The following is a 22,816-nucleotide window of genomic DNA, read 5'->3' on the forward strand; positions in this document are numbered from 1 at the left end:
CTTAATATGTCTTATACATAATTTCAGCTTTTATTTTCCTTTTCCTTTTTTTCTCCCTCACAGTTAAAAGTCAAAATCCTTTGGTAAAAGGTCTTAAGCTTTCTAATTCCTATGAAGATTTTGAGTTGAAGAAATTGCTGTTTAATATAATTGTGATCTTATGTAAAGATTTATCCACTATACAGGTAAAAAGTAATCAAAACAAAAATTAAAATTGTCTCACTTTGTAGTATAGTTTTTTAAAAGTCACAGCTGCAAATCTTTCATCAGCCCATATGTTTATCACAGAAAGTAACAAACTCTTATTCACTGGAATTTCACCTTTTCTAAATTTTTCATACCTATTAATGAATAGTGATTTTACCTAAATTAAAATCAAACAAGTCAAGGAAGAGCAGGAGAACCTGGCAGATTTATTTATATATTTAGAGCTGCTAAAAGGAGAACATACTATGAAAGGCAATCCATATAGGCCCACCCAGCCTAATAGTCACTCTGACTATAGTAATAAGGGATGATTTAATGCTAGAAGAAATTGCTCATCTCTGTGATGCCCATTTCAAGCCCTATGACCCTGCTTTTTCTCCACACAAATCTAACCTCTTTGTATACACACACACACACAGACACACACATATGTGTATATATATTTATACACTCGGGCTTCCCTGGTGGCTAACACAGTAAAGAATCCACCTGCAATGCAGGAGACCTGGGTTCGATCCTTGGGTCGGGAAGATCCCCTGGAGAAGAGAATGGCTACCCACTCCAGTATTCTGGCCTGGAGAATTCCATGGACAGAGGAGGCTGGTGGGCTGTGGTCCATGGGGTCACAAAGAGTTGGATATATGAGTGACTAACTCATATATATATATATAAAACCCATGAATTATCTTAATACTTTGTATCCTAAATAAAGCATGATGTAATTTGAAGAACACTGGAAATGAAATTCAGTCTGTATTATCACCTACTTGCTATATGACCTTGGCAAAGTCACCTGAACTTTCTGAGGCTCGATTCCTCCTTCTCTTGTGAGACTGAGATAAAGGCTTTGTAAAAGGTGATAGAAAAAAATAACTACTTAATAACAATTCCATCTGTTTAGTTAATACTGCATTAGTTGAAATTTCATTTTAGTCTTAAAACTCAAGTTCCAGGGGGGCATTCAGTGTATCAACATCATTAGTAATAATATAAATATGGTATAGTATGGTGATTAAGGCTTTAGTCAGGTAGACTCCAGTTTCTTTGCTTTCTAGCAATGTGATCTTGAATAAGTAATTCAGCTTATCTAAATTCCAGTTATCTCAATTTCAAATGGAAACGATACCTATCTCATGAAATTATTATGAGGATTAAAATAGCAAAGGAAAATTTTTGGTAATGCCACTTTGAGGAATATACCAAAAAATGCTCAGGAAAAAGCCTGTGTTTACAATTATAACTTTATTATTCATATCAAAAACATGTACTCTGTAGAATCTAAATGTATTTTCTGAAATGTCATATAGAAAATCAATAGAATGTGTTTTATTATTGCAATGGAGTATCATATAACTCTTAAAATGACAGATACAGAGTCAAATGGCACAAAGACTATAAGCTACTTAAAGCACAGATGTAAGCAATGGGATCAATCAGTTTTTTTCTGTCATATGTTTGTGTTTGTGGCTCAGTAGTGGTAGTGATAATGAATATGTGTACTATTACTTACAGTTCACAGAGTATTTAAAAAAAAATTATTCACTTAATATAGCAATGCTAGAACTAATAGTTGTTTTTGCTTTCTCAGTTCTAAATCTTGTGCTCTTTCCATGTGAAATAATATAAATTTCAGAAAAATTCATAGATGCTGTTGTGAAAATGTCTTTGTAGAATAATGCCAGATGAAAAGAAAATTGAATAGAACATAGCACATGGTGTGTTACTATCTTGTGAACCATAAATATGTATCAATCAGAATCAACTATAATATTAACTTGATTGTCACATTATCATAGCATTGTACTTTTTATTTTTATTGAAATCATGGATTCAATACAAACTAGAGTATTTGTTTAAGGAGAGTCGGATACGACTGAGCGACTGAACTGAACTGAACTGATGCTTATGCCTATGCTTAAAAATTAGCCATATTCATGATCATAACTTCAGACAAAATTGATTTCTTCAAGTGTACAATTTCTTAAAGTATACAACTCGAATATACAATTGAGTTTCTAAAATGTTTCTTTTTTAGAAAAGCAAGGAAGGCAGAAATAACCACCATCTTATTTGCCCCAAATTTTTGACTCTTGTGGTTTTATCATTAGCAGGAGTTAAACTGCATATATAAGTAATATAGATTTTAAATTTACTACTTATTATGTATTATTGTCAGCCATAGAGTGCATAGCCCAGAAAGGGGGATCATAGAGAACTGTTGTTATCATTGAGTTTGGTTTTTGGTTTTTTAGTTTTTGGTACTTAACATAGCTTGGAATCTTTAGGAAGGAAATATTTTGAAATCATCATCAATAAAACATCAAATTGGAAATCTTTTATTAAATTCCCTTAAATTGTTTTAATTATGTTTCTAACATACTTTTGCCTTTTTCGTAGCTATTAATTGATGGCAAAGTTATTTTGGGTTTGTTTACCTATGTTAAAAAGCCTGAGAAACACAAAATACTTGAATGGTCTGCAGCACAGTGTGAAGAACTACAGCTGCATGCAATTGCCACTTTGTCATCAGTGGCTCCTTTTTTAATAGATGAGTACATGTTCTACAAGGGAAATGCTCGAGTCCTTGAATTTCTAGCATGGTGTGACAATGAGGGTAAGTGGGCTTTCAGATTCCTGTCAAAATTCCAATTTACATATTTCAACTGAATAAAAGTGAAAATGAAGTTGCTCAGTCATGTCCAACTCTTTGCGACCCTGTGGACTGTAGCCTGCCCGGCTCCTCTGTCCATGGAATTTTCCAGGCAAGAATACTGGAGTGGGTTGCCATTTCCTTCTCCAGAGGATTTTCCCGACCCAGGGATAGAACTTGTGTCTCCCACGTTGCGGGCAGACTCTGTACCATCTGAGCCACCAGGGGACCCTTCAACTGAATGGTGGTATACAAAAAGAAATACAATTAAAAGAACTAAAAATGTTGATCTGACCTTCAGTGATTTTAATATATTTAAATTCTGTTTTTAAAAAAAAGTGTGAGATTTCATTTAGAGTCAGACATTAGTAAATGTTAGCTATACCTGATGCATACCTTTCAGTAAAAGAAATCATTCATTTAAACTGATTTAAATTTTTTGTATTATTAAACCTATCCAATAATTATACTAAGTCCTATAATATTGTAATTAGTTATTCAACAAATATTTATTGAATGCCTACTAGTTACCATATATTGTTTTATCTGCTAAAGAAACATTTATGTTCAAAATAATAAAATCCTACTTTCATGGAGCTTCAAATCTAAATCTCTAGCCACATGTTGTCTGCTAAATTAACAGAGCCAAATTTATATGACTATTTCATCTCAATTCTCATAATTCTTAGAAGGGAAATAAATATATTCTTTCAAAAAATTTATAAGGAAGATACTGCTTTCTTTTCTGGTAATAACTTTGCTTTGGAAATAATTTTACATGGTGCATTTTTATTAGATCAGGAATAGCACTCATTTATCAATGAGGGAGAGAAAACTATGGCTTATTTTTATTCTCTAACTTTTAATATGATGAGTTATTAAATTTAGTCATGTTAAATTCAGCTCAGTTCAGTCAATCAGTCGTGTCCGACTCTTTGCGACCCCATGAACTGCAGCACGCCAGGCCTCCCTGTCCATCACCAACTCCCAGAGTTGACCCAAACTCATGTCCATTGAGTCGGTGATGCCATCCAACCATCTCATCCTCTGTCATCCCCTTCTCCTCCTGCCCTCAATCTTTCCTGCACGTTAAATAAAACAATTCTCTTGCATCTCCTTTATATCATTTATATTTATAGAAATCTATAAGACCAGAAAATGAAAAAGGTAATGCTGCTTAACCAAAGGAAGCCTAATGGCTAACAGTTATTGAGTACCTACTGTGAGGTAGGCATTAACCCTTTGAAACAATATTAAATTATTTAGGCCTCAAAACAAATCGCGGAGTTATAGGTTCTGTTATTAGCCCTGTAGGTCAGTAGGTAGAACTCAGTCAGAGGAGTTCAATAACTTGTCCCTTTCAAATAGTAAGTAGCAGAGCTAGGATTTAATACAGGGAGTCTAGTTCCAGAATGCACATTTTTAAACCTATACACATTACTGAGAATAGTATTTTGAACTTTTTTTTAGCATGAAACAAAAAGATACCTCTAAAAGAACCTTTCTAAGAATGTATATTATATCCAAGAAAGAGGACTTGCCTTGTTACTTATCAAGACTGAGCATAAAGCTATAGTAATTAAAATTATATTGTACTAGACTTGGAATAGACCAGTGAAATGGAATATATGGGAGATGGGCATTATCAGAGATGATATTGCCAATCAATGAGAAAAAAACAGTGCTCGGGCAGTCAGCCCTCTGTGAAAAAAATAAAGATTAGATCCTTTCAACTTGTTTTAAAAAGTCAATTGCAAAATGAACTAAAACCCTAAATGTGAAACACTATAAAAATCTTAGAAGCAAACATGGGAAATTATCTCTATGATAACAGGGTGAAAAAAGATTTTTTTAAAAAACAGAAGAGCTTAAACTATTTATAAGATTATAAAAGATTATAAATATATCAATTACTGTAAAACAGAAATGTCTGTGTGACAGAATGACAGAATCTGAATAAGATAACAATTTCTACAAATTGAAAGAAGATATTTATTCACCCCTCTGACTGATAAACAATTGGAATTCAGGCTCATAAAGAACTCCTAAATATCAAAAAGAAAATAACTCAGTAGAGTAGACAAAGAATAAGGTTTGCCAAGAAAATTCTTCAAAATTTTTGGAGAAAATCTCAAATTTTCAACAACAACAAAAAATTAAAAGGCACTCAACCCCACTGCACTACAGAGGAAATGTAATTGCTCTGCAAATTAAGATAACAGTGAACTACCATTTCACATTTAATAGATCAAGGAAAAAAATCTATTTCTTATACATTGTATTCATATAACCACTTTGGGAAACAATCTGGCAACTTAAGTAGAACTCAATGTGGGTGTACCCTACAGGATTCTGGTGTCACAGGCAAAACACTTCTTTGTGGGAACAAGAGGACATGAACTAGAATGTTCATCTTAGCAGTTTATACTAGTGAACAGGTAAACTGTTATTTATAATGTGGATGTGGAAAACAGTTAAAACTGAGTGATCTAGATCTACTTGTAACCATGTGAATAATTTTAAAAACATAACATTGAGTTAATAAAAAACAAATGACAAAAGATACATGCAATAATGATACATTTGAGTTAAATTTAAAAACACATATTTGTATACAGGAAATGGAAAGAAGAGGGGAATCAAATCACATTTACTTCTCTAAAAAGAAAAACCCTGAAGTATGACAAAATTTTACTATCTCTTTAAACTTATGTAGACAGAAATGATGTCTAAATTTCTTAATGTAAACTAAACTATTAATATTTTTCTACAGATTCCTTCTTTAGTCATGGTAACAGTTTTCATGGTGCAGGTGGCCGTGGCAACAAGTTTGCGCAGATGCGTTACAGTTTAAGACTCTTGAGAGCCATGGTCTACCTTGAGAATGATACTATAAACAAGGATCTGTGTGAAAAGGGAGCAATTCAGCAACTAATAGGTAAAACATAACATGTTTCTGTCCTGATGAAAGTAGGATTTTTATAAATTAGAAATTTTGTTTGCAATGTTTTTCTATACATTTATTTTGTGCGATAGCTGACAGACACCTGAATATTTCTTGATTTTTGTTTCATACTATTGGTATAAATTAGTTTGTCTTTACTGAAACATCATGATTGCTGCTGCTGCTAAGTCACTTCAGTCGTGTCCAACTCTGTGTGACCCCACAGACGGAAGCCCACCAGGCTCCCCCATCCCTGGGACTCTCCAGGCAAGAACACTGGAGTGGGTTGCCATTTCCTTCTCCATTTAATTCAGATATGGTTTCATTTAGGATTATCTTTATCCTTTTTTTAATGGACTATTGTTATGTTTCATTCTTTTAGTAGTAAGATCACCACTTTTTGGCAGGCCTTTTGGAGTCATTTTAAAAGAGGAAAACATTACATTTTCCAGTGCATTTGATGTACCAGAACACTGGTACACTGGTGTATTCAGAAATTTACATAGGCTTTCTGGTGTGAAACATCAGGATATCCTTAATTTTTAACTTAGATCTGACAGTGCTAAGTCACTTTATCCCCAACATTCATACATGTGAGCTCAAAATTGAGCTGAAACTTGAGTTCTCAAAAAATTGAGAACCTCTAAAGTTAAAACTTTACGCCTTTTATTATTAAAAAAATAAATAGTTCTCTGGCCCTAAGCTTTCCTGACTTTGAGAAGTAAGAGTTTATATTAGTCATATTCGTGTTCAGTGACTGCCACATGGGTAAGTGATATAATTTGCTGGATGTCAGTTAATTATAAATGCTTACTCAAAAACTTTCTTTTCTGTTAAGACAAGTGCCCACTCTTCCATCAGTAGTGGATTGGGGTGAAAGTGAAGTGAAAGTCACTCAGTTATATCCTACTCTTTGTGATCCCGTGAACTATAGAGTCCATGGAATTCTCCAGGCCAGAACACTGGAGTGGGTAGCTGTTCCCTTCTCCAAGGGATTTTCCCAACCCAGGAATTGAACCCAGGTCTCCTGCATCGCAGACAGATTCTTCACCAGCTGAGCCACCAGGGAAGCCTGGATTGGGATGGTACCCTCTAATAATAATAAAAATAAACGAAATGAGGATATTGAAAAAAGGGCTAGGCAAAAACATACATTTTATTGATGAGTTTACTTAGGATGACCAAACCTGAAAGTATATTTTATCTCTTCTGTGCACATTTCATTATGCAGAATTCAATGTTAAGGCCCCAGCCTAACAGGATGAATACAGTTTTCCATATATCCAGGAAGAAGTCTTAATCTTACCTGGGTGGCAACTGGGGAAGGAAAAGCAAATAGCAAGGGTTCTTTTCTTCTTAGGACCTTATCCCTTTAACTTGAAAGAAACTGATCTTTATTATGTGAATTCCAAGAGGTAGGGGTCTTCTCTTACTGAGTCTAACAGAGGGCTCCGCAGTAGTAATAAGCTCAACAAATAGTAATTGCATTGTAAACACAAATGTTTATACACCTGTTGTCTAGGCACTGATGTCATAAATATGTATAGAGCAGAACTCTCAGGGCCTTGCCTTAATGGAAACAAAAGGAAAGATATATGTCATAGAAAAATAGTATGAGTTACCATGCACCATCAGTAAAGCACCTAATATAGAGAATAAATGCCACAGGGTAGTTTTCAAGGCTGGGCAATCTTAACAGGAAACTTTATGAGTTAGGGTGTGAAGGTAAGGCTGTTTCAAGAGGAAAAAAGAGAAAGAAATGGTCTTTCACACAAGGGGACAGCATGAGCAAAGACATGAAGCCAAAATATACACAATGGTGTGTTCAGAACTAGTTTAAGTGGAGTCAAAGTTTTATGAAGATAAATAATATGAGATAAAGTTAATTGTTTAGTCAGAGGTCAAGCTAGAAAGAGTTCTGAATGGCAGATAAATAGTAGAGTTTGAACTTCATCCACTTTAAGCATGAAGAGCTATTAGTAGTTTGGATTAGGGAAGTTATATATACAACGCTATTTTAGAAAGAGGAAATATGAAAGAAATATATCCAGTGATTTAAAATAGGACATGGAGAGGGTAAATGTAGTGAGTTAAAGGATAAATATTAAGAAAATAATTCAGTATTAACATAACATTTATTACAGATAACAGGGAAAGTGACATACCTGTACACAGATAGGAAGAAGAGGAGTTAATCTAGAAAAGAGAAGCAGACCTGAAGCAAGCCAAGTTGGATTCCTAGAAGGTGTCCTAATCACAGAACATAGGCCTTCTGTCCATGGCATACCTTTGCCCTGGCCTCCAGCACACCTTTGCCCTGGCCTCCAGTCTAGCCTTCCTAGACTCTGATCCTTCACCTGTAATTCACCATAACAGGACCAAGAACTGTCCCTTCAGGGACAACTATGGAAATAGGCCGTGGTTTCTATGGCCCTTTTACTTTGAAACATAGCTCCACACCTTGCTGTTAATGCTAATTCCCTTTGATTCCCTTTAAGTGAAGAAAAGTGACTTTTGTTCCTTGTATAAAGTTTAAAAATTCTGAAAGAGATGGGAATACCAGACCACCTGACCTGCCTCTTGAGAAACCTGTATGCAGGTCAGGAAGCAACAGTCAGAACTGTACATGGAACAACCGACTGGTTCTAAATAGGAAAAGGAGTGCGTCAAGGCTGTATATTGTCACCTTGCTTATTTAACTTATATGCAGAGTACATCATGAGGAACACTGGGCTGGAAGAAGCACAAGCTGGAATCAAGATTGCCGGGAGAAATATCAATAACCTCAGATATGCAGATGACACTACCCTTATGGCAGAAAGTGAAGAGGAACTCAAAAGCCTCTTGATAAAAGTGAAAGAGGAGAGTGAAAAGGTTGGCTTGAAGCTCAACATTCAGAAAACAAAGATCATGGCATCTGGTCCCATCACTTCATGGGAAATAGATGGAAAAACAGTGGAACCAGTGTCAGACTTTATTTTTTTGGGCTCCAAAATCACTGCAGATGCTGATTGCAGCCATGAAATTAAAAGACGCTTGCTCCTTGGAAGGAAAGTTATGACCAACCTTGATAGTATATTAAAAAGCAGAGACATTACTTTGCCAACCAAGGTCCGTCTAGTCAAGCCTATGGTTTTTCCCGTGGTCATGTATGGATGTGAGAGTTGGACTGTGAAGAAGGCTGATCGCCGAAGAATTGATGCTTTTGAACTGTGGTGTTGGAGAAGACTCTTGAGAGTCCCTTGTACCGCAAGGAGATCCAACCAGTCCATTCTAGGGGAGATCGATCCTGGGTGTTCATTGGAAGGACTGATGCTAAAGCTGAAACTGCAATACTTTGGCCACCTCATGCGACGAGTTGACTCACTGGAAAAGACTCTGATGCTGGGAAAGGTTGGTGGCGGGAGGAGAAGGGGACGACGGAGAATGAGATGGCTGGCTGGCATCACCGACTCTGTGGACATGAGTTTGAGTGAACTCCGGGAGTTGGTGATAGATAGGGAGGCCTGGCGTGCTGTGATTCATGGGGTCGCGGAGAGTCTGACACGACTGAGCGACTGAACTGAACTGAACTGATAAAGTTTAAAGAAGTCCTTTTCTGAAGCAAAATGTTTTTGTGAATGACATTCCATCAGTGTAAGTGACTGTTTTCAAGTCTTTTAAAATTTTGATTGGAAGCAAGGGAGAACTTTTAAAGGACATAGGAATATTGCTACCTAAGTTGTCAAAGATGCCTTCGGGTAGACAGAAGTAGACAACACAGAAAGAAGTAACAGAGATAGAAAACATACTTAGGGCACTCTTCCACCTTTACTTAAAATTGACCCTGTTAATCATAAGGACAAGAAGAGATGAGGCAAGCTAAGATCAGTATTTTGGTCATATATTTGCAAAGGCATGTGTCTGCCTCATGAAACTGCATATTTTTAAACAGTTTTGTTTTCTTGGTGAAGTATCAGGTTGTAAAAGGCTGCTTTTAATGATATTCAATTAATTATGTACTAGAAATTCTATATATATCAGAATATTGATTATTGAGAGCTCAAAGAATCCATTTATCATCTGTCTACAGCTTCTAGGAAACCATGCAATGAAAATAATCTTTTTAAAATAGTTCTAGTTGAAATTTTATAAGAAATTCAGAACAGTAATTGATCAAAATAAAAATACAGTGTTCAATAACTTTACATTCTTTAACTTTCTTCAAATCAGGAATCTTTAAAAATACAATAAGCAAGTATATTGATAAGGAAGAGGCCATTCTTCTGGAAATTCAGTCTGATATTTTACTTATTTTGTCTGGTCTTTGTGAATATCATATTCCTGGGAAGGTATGTATGCCTGTGAATCAAAGTTTTGTTCAGATCTTTCAATCACATAACATTAGGAACTATTTCTTAGTAAATGTCCATAAATGGTGTGTTTTAATCTTATGAAGATTTAATATTCTTTTTATAATTAGAGTATAATTACATAAAGTATATAGATCTTAAGTATATAGTTCGATTTTGACAAACGTCATCCATTTAACCAGTATCCTAATTAATAAATAGAATTTTTTCTCTATATAATTCTTTCACACTGCTTAGCAGCCATGCCCCTACTTGCCCGTAGGCAACCCACTGTTCTGATTTCTATCTTCATAAATTAGTTTTGCCTATTCTTTCACTTTATATGAAAAGAATCACATAATTATCTACCTTATTAGTTCTGGTTTTTGTCACCCAGCACCATGTTTCTGAAATATATCCATGTTGTTGCATATATCAATAATTCATTCCTTTTTATTGCTGAATAGTATTTCATTGTATACCAAACTTTGTTTCTCTTTCCCTTGGTGATAAGCACTTGGGCTGATTCCATTTGGGACTACTATGTTTAAAGCTTTAATTAAGATTGCTATACTAGTCCTTTTGTGGGAAAAAAATGCTTTCATTTCTCTTTGGTAAATACCTGGGAGTGCAACTGATGAATCATAAGCTAGGTGTTATGTTTTGAAGTAACTGGCAAGTAGTTCTCCAAAGTGGCTGTACCATTATAAATACTATTTTGTGTTTGAATTGGGTTCATACCTAAAACTAAAAGTTAAAAAAGAATTTAATTCCTTTTGATCTTTTTAATGCCTTAGAAAACTCTGAGTCTCAGAGATTAATAACATATAATAATACAGATTTGGGAAGATAAAAATTTTAAATTATGAAGGCTTCAATACAGTGATTTGAGGGAGAAGCAAAAAGAACAGTAAATACATACTTAGCTCCAAGCTTTGGTGAAACTTCTTATATTCTATCATCTTGTGCCTATGTTCTTCTGGAAAATATTCATAGTCTTGCTTACTGGGACCCAGAATAGAATAACAGGACTATAAGAAAGATACTTAGTATGGGACAAATATTAACTGGTAATAACTTTATATAAATTATTAAAAGTTTTAACTGCTATTGATTTTTTCTCTCTTGGAAACATTAGAAAATCTTCCATAGCAGAATTTTAACCCCTTAAATTAGTTGTTGCTATCTGGTACTTATCTGACATTATGTTAGACTACATTCACTATAGAGTGAAAAAAAAAAACATGGGACAAGTCTTATGATTTTTTTTTTAAAGAAAGAAAGAGGAAAAATATAAACGGGCATTAAGTTGTCATTGCTGATTGGTATCCTCTCTTAAAAAATGATCAACTTTACAATAATTTGTCTTAAGTTTCTGAGAAAAGTGAGTAAAAATTTGAAAAAAAAAACAAACAAACTGTATTACTGTACTATTTTCCTTGCTGGATAATCCCATGGACAGAAGACTCTTGTGGGCTACAGTCCATAGGGTCACAAAGAGTTGTTCATGACTGAGCAACTGAGCATGCACATACACACTATTTTCTTAACAGTGTGGTATTTTCCTAGTTGAAAAGTTTTATGGGACAGGATGAAATGGGAAAGGAAATGAGTATTTGTTTATTTCAAGAAATAATTGTAAATAAATCTCTTAGGAAATTTTTGGAACTGAAGGAGTGGATATAATTCTTCATGTAATGAAAACAGACCCCAAGAAGTTACAGAGTGGATTAGGCTATAATGTACTTCTTTATAGTACATTGGACAGCATTTGGTGAGTATGGCTGTACCCACAGTAAAAGAAAATTACCTCTCTAGCTATGTGTCCATTTTCTTCCCTCAAAACTGCAGAAGAAAGACAAGCCTTTTTCTTTTCAGTAGTCCAAAAATGACACTTACAAGTATACCTTGGAAAGTAGTCTTGTCCATCACTCAAATATAAAAACCACTCTTGTATCTAAACTTAGATCCTTATATTTGTGATTTCAATGCTTTCCATTTTTGTCTGGCCTGGGAAAACACAAGTATCTACTGTTACTCATATAGTATTTTTCATATCCTTTTGAAGGATATGAAGACTCTTGAATTCCTCATTCATCTTATCTTAAAGAGTTGGAAACCAATTGATTAGGTATTTCCTAGTCAATATTATTTCCCAAAAAGTTTAGCATTCCAAAGGGAAAATAATAAACTGCTTCTCTTAACATCAATTTATAAAATTTTGTCTTGGGGGAAATTACTTGAGTTTCATATATCATTAACACTTAATACATTTCTTTTGTTCTATTTGGGTGGAATTCATGAGAGCCACACCACACACATTTGTTTAAGAAAAAAAAAAAAAAACCTCATGACTGGAGACCTAATAGATGTATGTAGAACATTCTACCAATAACAGCAGTAACTATATAGTTATTTAAAGGTTGTAACTTTCAGCTCCACCCTCAACCTCCAGGGAGGGGAGAGAGACTGAAAATTGAGTTTAATCACCAATGGCCACTGATTTCATCAGTTATACCTACACAATGAAGCCTCCATAAAAATCCTCAACTATGAGATTGAGGAACTTCCAGGTCAGTGAACACGTAGAGTTGCTGAGAGCTGGAGTTTCCATGCCCCTTCCCTATATACTTTGTCTTGTTCATCTCTTCCATCAGACTGTTTCCAAGTTATATCATTTTACAGTAAACTGGTAATCTGGTAAGTAAGCTATTTTCCTGAGTTCTGTGAGCTACTTTACCTCTAGTTGGTCAGAACCACAGATGACAACCTGGACTAGAATCTAATTTTGGGGGGAGGAAAGCAGCATAATCTTGTGGGACTGAGCTCTTAACCTGTGAGACTGGATGCTAACTCAAGGTAGTACTTTCAGAATTGAATTTAATTGGAGGATACCCAGTTGATGTCCACTGCAAATTGAAGAATTGTTTGGTATAGAAAAAACCTACACATTTGGTGGCCATAAGTGAAGTATTTAGAGTAGTTTTGAGAAGATACACAGAGATTTTTGTTTGTTTGTTTTACAAGCACATGTGGCCCATTCTCTAGGGTAAGTCACATACAAGGTCACAAAACAAGCCTCGACAAATTTAAGAAAATGGAAATCATTTTTTTCTGACTACAACTGAGTTCAACTAGCAATCAATAACAAAAGGAAACCAGAAAAATCCACAAAAGCATGGAAATCAAACAACAAACTTTAGTATAACCATTGGGTCGAAGACAAAAACAAAAAGGAAACTAGAAATTTCTCAAGGCAAACTAAAATGAAAACACAACATACCTAAACTATTAATAGAAATATACAATCTACCAACACTGAATCAAGAAGAAATAGCCTGCACAGATCAATAACAATAAAGAGATTGAATCCATAATCAAAAACCTCCCAACCAAAAAGTCCAGGTCTGGAAAGCTTCACATGTGATTTTTATCAAAAATTTAAAGAATTAATACTAATCCCTTTTAAACTCTTCCAACAGATAGGAGAATAGAGAACACTTCAAAACTCATTTTATGAGGCCAGCATCAACATAATATCAAAACCAGACAAAGACATCATAAAAAAAAAGAACCGGGAGATCCCTGGCAGTCCAGGGGTTAGGACTCGGTGCTCTTACTGTCATGAACCTGGGTTCAGTCCCTGGTGTTAGAACTAATATGCAAGTCAACCAATGTGGCCAAAGAAAGAACTGCAAACCAATATCCCTGATGAACATGGAAGCAAAAATGCTCTGGAAAATATTGGACTGAATCCAACAGCACATTAAAAGGATTATACACCATGACCAAGTGGGACTTATCCCTGGAAAACAAGAATAGTTCAATGTATCCATATTAGTCAATGTGATACACCACATTAATGGAATGAAGGACAAAAATCACACAATTATCTCAATGTACGCAGAAAAAGCATTTGACAAAATTCAACACCCTTTGATGATTAAAAGCTCTCAGTAAATTAGGTAGAGAAGGAATTTACCTCAGCACAATAAAAGCTATATGAAAAGGCCACAACTAATATCACACTGAATGGTGAAAAGCCGAAAACATTTTCTCTAAGATCTGTACAAGGCAAGGATGCCCGCTCTTACCACTTTTACTCAACATAGTACCATAAGTTCTACTTGGAGTTAGGCAAGAAAAAGAAAAAAAAAGCATCCAAGTCAGAAAAAAGGGGTAAAGTTTGCATATCTGTTTGCAGATTACATGATCTTAATATGTAGAAAACACTAAAGACTCCACCAAAAGACTGTTAGAACTAATAAATGAATTCATTAAAGTTGCAGGATACAAAATTAACATACAAAACAATTGCATTTCTATATGCTAGTAATGAACTATACAATAAAGAGGAAATTAGAAACAATCACATTTGAAATTTCTAAGAATAAAGTTCTTAGAAATAAACAAGGGTGAAAGACATGGTGGTACAATCACTATGGCAAGCGATATGGAGGTTCCTCAGAAAATGAAAAATAGAACTACCATATGATCCAGTAAGCTCACTTCTGGGAATATATCCAAAACAATTGAAATCAGTATCTTGAAGAGATAGCGTCATCCTGTGTTCTATGCTGCGTTGTTCCCTGTGAATAATTATTCACTATTCACAATAGTAAAGATACGGAAACAACACAAATGTCCATCAGATGAATGAATAAAATGTGTTATGTACATACAGTGGAATATTAGCTTTAAAAAAGAAGGAAATCCTACCATTTACAACAACATAGGATATATTATGCTAAGTGAAATGTCATTCAGAGAAGGATATCTCTTATACATAATTTCTCTTGAACATAGCATCTAAAATAGTCAAAAGTGTAAAAGTAGATAATAGTATGTAGTATGGTGTAGTATGTAGAATGATGGAGCAAGGGAGGCATAATGTGTTGTTCAGTGGGTATAAAATTACAGTCATACAAGATTAGAAAGTTCCAGAGATCAGATCTGCAGTACAACACATTGCTCATAGACCTACTCTAGAATATAGTGGCTACAGTTAAGGTAAGATGTTGTGTACTTAAACATTTGTTAAGTGAGTAGATCTAATATATTCAATGGTCTTATTCCCCTCCCCCCCAAAAAAACACCACCAACAAAAACCCACAAAGGGATATAAGGAAACTTTAATAGGTGATGAATGTTTTTATTACCTGGATTGTGGTGATAGAAACACAAGTATTTGCATATGTCCAAACTCACCAAATTATATACAGAAACTATATACAGATTAAAAATTCCAATTATACTGCAATAAACATGGGGATAGTAGGGAAACTCTGATGAATATTTCTTTCCATAGGATAAAGTAACTAGATTTATCCCCTGGAAATTCTTTCGTTTTATACAGAGCTGGAATACTCAGCTCTCTTCCAGATAAACATGGGCAATAGGGCTAATCAATTATCTAGTTTCTTTTTTACTACAGAGAAGAGAAGGATATAGTGATTACATGATAACCTGATCTTTAGTTTCAACAGCGAAGTCTTATTGACCGAAGTGCTGTATTAAACATAGTAAAAAGTTCAGACATGAGTATTGAATACCATCCTTGCTGTATACCAATACATTGGGATTCAGTGGTTACTGCAGAAAATGACTTAATGTTTTATCCCTTTTTTATTTGATATCTCATAATTATACTAAGATAAAGATAAATGACTTTATTTATCTGTGTCTTTTACTAGAGCACAACTTCAAAAACCTTTGTACAATAGATAAGTAATAAATAAGTTGGACATGAGTTTTAGGAAACTCTGGGAGATAGGAAAGGACAGGGAAGCCTGGTGTGCTGCAGTTCATGGGGTCGCAAAGAGTTGGACACAGCTTAGCGACTGAACAGCAGTAACAACAAAGTTCAGTGTTTAATTGGTAATACCAGGCACCAGATCTTTTTCCTTTTCTTAGAAACTTAAATGAGAGACGTTCTCATCTATTCCTTTGCATTGTGAAAGGACTTTAAATATTATCAAACACTTTTGGTTCTATTGAGCTATCATATTTCTCCTCCATTCTGTTTACATGATACACCACATTGTATTTCTTGAATAAGCCTGACCTGGTTATGGTGTATTATGTCTTTTTTTTTTTTATGTTGCTGGATTCAATTAGCAAATATTTTTAGATTGGGGGGAGAGAATACCATGTTAATGTAAGTTTAATATTTCTTTTTTATTAATATTCCCTGAATAGTTTTGGAATCTAGTTTATTCTGACCTCAGAAAACAAGTTCGGAATATTCTTTCATTTTATTTTCTCTAGAAAGAGTTTGCATAAGATTGTTTTTATATCTTTCTTAAGCAATTTGGGGAATTCACCAATTAAGTTGTCTATGCCTGGAGTTTTCTTTGTAGAAAGATTCTAAAGTATAGGTTTCATTTCTTTAATATGTATATATCTGTTAAGAATTTCTACTCATGCATGGGTTCTGATGTCTTTTTATAGGGACTTAGTTATTTTGTCTAAATTTTTGTTATTTCCTGCTATGTGAGTGTTTATAATATCCTCTTAGTATTTTTAATGTCTGTAGGGTATAAAGTGATGCCTTCTTTTCCTTTCTTGGTATTAGTCATTTCTGCCTTCTTTTTTCTTGATGGGTTTCACCAGCGTTGATCGATAGCAATATTATTAGCCTTTTTAAAGAATCAATTGTTGCATCATTGTTTCTATGCTATTTTGTTTTTCTATTTAATTAATTTTGTGAAATTTTTTTCATTCAATTTTATCTTTTCTATTTCTCGAGATAGATGCTAGGATCATAGATTTTTCAACTGTTCTTCTGCTCTAAAATATCCATCTAAGGCTGTAAATTCTCCTGTGAAGCCAACAAGGTGCCATATGCTCTTATCATTGAATTCAAACTGTTTTCCAGTTTTCACTGTGATTTTCTTTTCAATCTTTGGGAAAATTAGAAGTATATTATTTAATTTCTGAACAGAGAAGGATGTTTTATTTTTTTCTCTTATTATTACAATAATGCTATGAATTAAAGAGGCAAAAGACAGGCCATGATAGGCATAAGAGAGTTACTACCTCAAAAGTGGGAACAAAATAAGTGTGATTCATACCCATAGGTGGTAAAACTTGAAAGCACATGAGTGAAAGAGGCCAAGCTGATGGCCTTTATGTACCAGCCCTCACAACCACCACCACACACAGCCACCACCACCACAGACAACCACCATCACAAAACAGCAGAACCAGGTCTCTCTTTTTTTTTCCCAAGAGGGAGCCATGTTAAATAATTATCATATTATTATTGAATCATAGATAAATAAATACCATGTTAAATAGAAAAAAGATTTAGATTGACCCCAGCAGGCTTGCCATTCCTGGGAAGACTAGAGGGAGAAAGGGCTCAGTTTACCACCAGCAGCAGCAGCGGCTTGTTCAGCCCAAGTCTGTTGCAACCCAGGAAAACAGTGAAAGGAGCCCTGGCAACAACTTCAGTCCCTTGCTCCGTGTGAGGCACTTCAGCAAATAATCTCATACCAAGATAAGATGTAATTAAAAACAATTAAAAAAAGCAAGTATTTCAGGTATGCCAGCACTGTAAAAGACAGTAAATGAATAAAGCTTGAAGAAATAGTTAATGGAGCAACCAGAGGAAACCTTTAGGAATAATTAATGTTGGGAAAGCAAAGGAGAACATTATATCTACAGAAAATAGGCAGTAATGAAAAATAATTGGGATTATTTGTTAAATAGTTGAAATTAAACTACACTGGCAAAGTCTCTTCAAAGTTCAATTTTTAAGCAAAGAAATAAACTGATTTGAGAGAATGAAAAATATTCTTTGAAAAGATATTTTTGATAGAAATAAACTCACAAATTGAATTTAACAATAAAGCCTTGTTAAGTTATTACCTTCCTTTTTATTTAAGGTGCTGCATTTTGGGATGTTACCCCTCAGAGGATTACTTTCTTGAAAAAGAAGGCATTTTTCTCCTTTTGGATTTATTAGCAGTAAGTATAATAGCTGTTTAACAAAAATTAAATATGTCTTTATTAGCTCTTTACAAACTGAGTATCACAGAACACTACTCTGTGATTAAATGTACCCCCAAATAGTGTTTAAATGTTTGTTTTAAACAAAAATCCCTCTTGGAGTTCCATAATGTGCATTGGCATAATAAAGAGTCTGAAAATTCCTCCAGTGAAGAAATTGGTTTACTTAGATGAATGTTACCAAAGACATGACAGCAGGGAATTTGTTTTATGTGGATTTTCCCACAAAAATTAAAGAAACAGCTAGACTACTTCAAAGTCAATAGTTATTTACTAATAACTTCTAGCTTGACAAGGAAAGATAACATTAAAAAAAAAAACTGTATGATTTGTAGGTAATGTGAAGACTCTAGTGTGTCATAGAACGATCCAGAAAGGCAAATGAGAAGAATGGCAAAGACTCTCATTTATCCTTCCAGTAATCCCCTCCTAGCCTCAATAAGTGGGTCCATAGTTAAGATGATATGAACGGAAAAGTATACTTTTGTTTCAGTAAAACTCTGAGAGATATTCTCATACAGAGTTCTAGGTATGTCACTGCCTGGGATTGCCACCATTCTTGATATTATTAACAGAATAATGAACCTACTTTAACTTAGCAAAGACACTAAAGTTATTTGTGTCCTTTCACCTCTGTGAAAGAAAATTAGTTGACACTAGAGATGATAGCAAGCTCATTAGATATAAAACACTACAAACAAAAAATAAGTAAATAGTAATTATAATAAAAAAAATAACCCACCTTGAATGAGTCATAAGCAGAAACCCTTTGAAAGTTCAGAAAACTGAGCATAATACAGAGGATGTATGCATAGCTCTACTTAGGCAGTCCTAAACGACATATATCTCACCATGTTTCTCTGACTAAAGTATGTCTAGAAGCACATGGTTAGTGTCAGGGAATTCTCAAAGCTACAAAATTAATTTGGCATATCTTCCTGGAATGTAGCTTCTACTTAATATTTGGAAGTGAGGAATGATACTATGTATAATATATATATATATATAAAGTAATTAAATTTTAATTTCACAATATATAGAAGACTTAAAAGACATTTCTTACTTATATTCATTCTCCTTCATCATTAGGGTTTCTGGATGGAAAGATATGAAGACTGGTAGGAGAAGCCATATAGCACAGTGATTGTGAGCAGACTGGAATCAGTCTGATTGAGGCCTCCAGGAGTTGTTAGCTGTGTAACTTTGACAAATTATTTAACATATCTGTTACCAATTTCTTCACCTATAAAATAGAGATAACAGTATTATCTACCTCATGCATTGTTGCTAGGATTGTATAAGTAATTATGTGCATGTGTGTATACATTTACATACAGTGGTTTTAATAGTTCCTGACATATTTTTGCTGTGTTTTCTTGAATGTAATTATTAGATTGTACTTAATGTAGATTAAACCAACCAAGCTAATTATAAATTACAAATAATCTTTAATGAAGTTTCTATATAAACTTCAACCATTGACATTTGCCTCCCTCCTAAAAGTGAAGTATGTGGTGGTAGTTTTAGTTGTTAAGTCATATCTGACTCTTGTGACTCCATGGACTGTAGCACACCAGGTTCCTCTGTCCATGGGATTTCCCAGGCAAGAATACTGGGGTAGGTTGCTATTTTCTTCTCCAGGGAATCTTCCAAATCTAGGGATAGAACCCATGTTTCCTACACTGAAGGTGGATTCTTTACCACTGAACCACCAGGGATTCCCAAAGTGAAGTAGAGGAATAAAAAACTAACTTGATTGAGGATTGTGATTAATACAATCTGTTAAAATATTTATTCAGTGTGTAATAATAATTGCTCATAAAGGTTAAATATTACTGAGAGTTTACTGTGTGACAGTGTGTGTGTATGTTAGTCACTCAAGTCGTGTCTGACTGTTTGCAACTCTATGGACTGTAGCCCTCCAGTCTCCTCTGTCCATGGGATTCTCCAGGCAAGAATACTGGAGTGGGTTACCATGCCCTCCTCCAGGGGATCTTCCCAACCCAGTGATTGAACCCTTGTCTCCTGTAGCTTCTGCATTGCAGGAGGATTCTTTACTGCTGAACCACCAGGGAAACCCCATATAAGTTATAATAACTCTCTAAAGCAGGTAATATTATCCATAATTTAATCAAACAGGAAATTGATAATATATGTAATTCAGACAACAGATTACATGCTTCTTTTGCCATATTCTATTAGCAGTACACTGTAAGAGTTTCTCAACCAAAAGTATTTAACACAGAAGCCATGACTGTGTGGACGCCTTTGCTCTATTTGGACTTCTTTCCAACCAGTCCATTCTAAAGGAGATCAATCCTGGGTGTTCATTGGAAGGACTGATGCTAAAGCTGAAACTCCAATACTTTGGCCACCTCATGCGACAAGTTGACTCACTGGAAAAGACTCTGATGCTGGGAAAGGTTGGGGGCGGGAGGAGATGGGGATGACAGAGAATGAGATGGCTGGATGGCATCACCAACTTGATGGAAATGAGTCTGAGTGAACTCCGGGAGTTGGTGATGGACAGGGAGGCCTGGCGTGCTGTGATTCATGGGATCGCAAAGAGTCTGACACGACTGAGCGACTGAACTGAACTGATACCTAAATTTTAGTTTGTGGAAAACTATTTGTAGAAAAACAGGAAATATGCTTAATAAAATAATTTTTCTTAAGTGCTGATATACTGTTTTATGGTTGCTGAGTTTCAAACTACAAAATTATACTTCGTTTTGATTTATTTTCATGTGTGATTGCCACTTGGAGTTACCGTCAGTTAGTCTCTTAATAATAATGAGGTTACAGCGAGGATGAGTCTTAACAAACTTTAATAAACCAGGTAAATTAAAAAGATCCTATAATTACAGTCTTATGTATAGCACAAATGGCCCTGCTCCACTTAATTTCAATATTTCTTTTTCCTATTCAACTAAATCAATGCCATTTTTGTTCAGGATGTGTTTATGACTACATCAGATTTATATTCAATCTTTTTATTTCTATTTTTTAAAAGTCCCTATTGTTTGAAAATGAACTTATTACAATGGCATCTATTTTAACAAGAGATGGTCACAAATCATACTTAGAGTCTTGATTTTATAAGGCAATCATTTAGGAAAAAACCTACTGATTAACACAAATATTTCTCTTTTAAAAGACAATAATTCTTAAATTTTTTATTTAAAAAATATTCATTTATTTATTGCAACATTTTTATTTTTCTGTTTCCTTGCAAAAGTTAAACCAAAAAAAATTCTGCAACCTAATACTTGGAATAATGGTTGAATTTTGTGATAATCCCAAAACTGCGGCTCATGTCAATGCTTGGCGAGGGAAGAAGGACCAGACAGCTGCTAGTCTTTTAATTAAATTGTGGAGAAAGGAAGAAAAAGAACTAGGAGTAAAACGTGATAAATATGGGAAAATTGTTGGTAAGTGTATTTGTAATTTTTTGTAGAAATAATTAGATCTGTAATTTTAAGAAAAGACATTAGGAAAGTTTGGGGACTTCTACCTATTTGTTTAATGTTCTTTTCACAGGGGTCTGCAGATTGAAAGAAAACTAAGTAAATTAGTAGGTTCATGTTTTTATAGAATATTTGCAGGAAATGGTATTTGATTATATTCTTTAACTTGGAAAAAAAAACTTAACAGGATTTCCTAAAGCATTTTCTTTGGGTTATCTGATTTTGTAAGTATATTCAGTAATATTTCATTTACCAATAAAATTTGAGATATAAGTAGAGTGCTTAAGAACAATTTTTATAGTATTTTGTACATTTCTGTTGATTCTCATTTATAGTTTACTTTTTATGTAAAGGAGTAAACTTTTCTAAATAAAAATAAATCAATGGTCATAAATTTAAATGACTAGACTCTAAATTAATGAAGTTTATAGTACCAGAATTTATATTTCATTTATCTATTCTATATTACATTTTCTAAACCTCTTATGATTCTTATTATAATTTTATATGTTAGTATTGTTTATTTTTAAGTGAAAATACTTCCCCTTTAACTCCTGGTGATTTCTCTCTTCAATATATTTTTATTAGTTCTAACTTCTAACCCATAACATTATAAAATAGTTTTTATATTTATAGGATAACATATAGAAACCAAAAGCAAATAGGAGATTAAATCACTGTTAAACTGATATGTTCAGTTTCTGGATCTCAAAATTAGAAAAGTTTTTTATGTGAAAGTTTCACTTTTAAAAATAATTTTGTGAAATTTTTATATTTTACATAAATAGTAAAAAATTAAATTTTTCCAACAGAATGGGGAAAAATTGCCGATTACTTATGTTTTTAAAAGAGTAATCATGTATCAGGCGATAATGTATTATGTTAGTATATTTTATGATGTCTAGACTAAAATCTTAAAATTATTAATTTACTATAATTTTTATCTGTCCTTTCTATATTTTTATGATATCTAATGATTAGATACAAAGAAACCTCTATTTACTAGTTTTCAAGAAGAGCAAAAAATCATACCACTGCCTGCTAACTGCCCAACTGTTGCAGTTATGGATGTTGCTGAGAATATCAGAGCAAAAATTTATGCTGTGTTGGGCAAACTAGGTAAGAAATTACTTGTCAGATTCTAAAGAGCCTCTCTTCTTTGCTGAGTATTGTAAACTGATTTCACTTTGGAGTCCATTTTTCA

At 34.0% G+C, this 22,816-nt stretch overlaps 1 protein-coding gene across 4 annotated transcripts in view; it reads left to right on the forward strand.

Moving 5' to 3' along the window:
* The window catches only part of CFAP69 (cilia and flagella associated protein 69), a 55,876-nt gene that overhangs the window by 25,735 nt on the left and 7,325 nt on the right, over positions 1-22,816 (forward strand). For all 4 annotated transcript variants that reach the window (XM_055421042.2, XM_055421044.2, XM_055421045.2 and 1 more), the window contains 8 exons: positions 64-185; positions 2,605-2,821; positions 5,631-5,795; positions 10,014-10,132; positions 11,788-11,906; positions 18,022-18,103; positions 21,384-21,576; positions 22,594-22,731. In XM_055421042.2, the coding sequence (XP_055277017.2) occupies positions 64-185; positions 2,605-2,821; positions 5,631-5,795; positions 10,014-10,132; positions 11,788-11,906; positions 18,022-18,103; positions 21,384-21,576; positions 22,594-22,731 (1,155 nt within the window). The remainder of the gene's footprint in view (positions 1-63; positions 186-2,604; positions 2,822-5,630; positions 5,796-10,013; positions 10,133-11,787; positions 11,907-18,021; positions 18,104-21,383; positions 21,577-22,593; positions 22,732-22,816) is intronic.

This window comes from Moschus berezovskii, chromosome 3 (assembly GCF_049115385.1).
Source record: "Moschus berezovskii isolate FMDL1 chromosome 3, NW_MosBer_1.0, whole genome shotgun sequence".
NCBI classification, from domain to species: Eukaryota; Metazoa; Chordata; class Mammalia; order Artiodactyla; family Moschidae; genus Moschus; species Moschus berezovskii.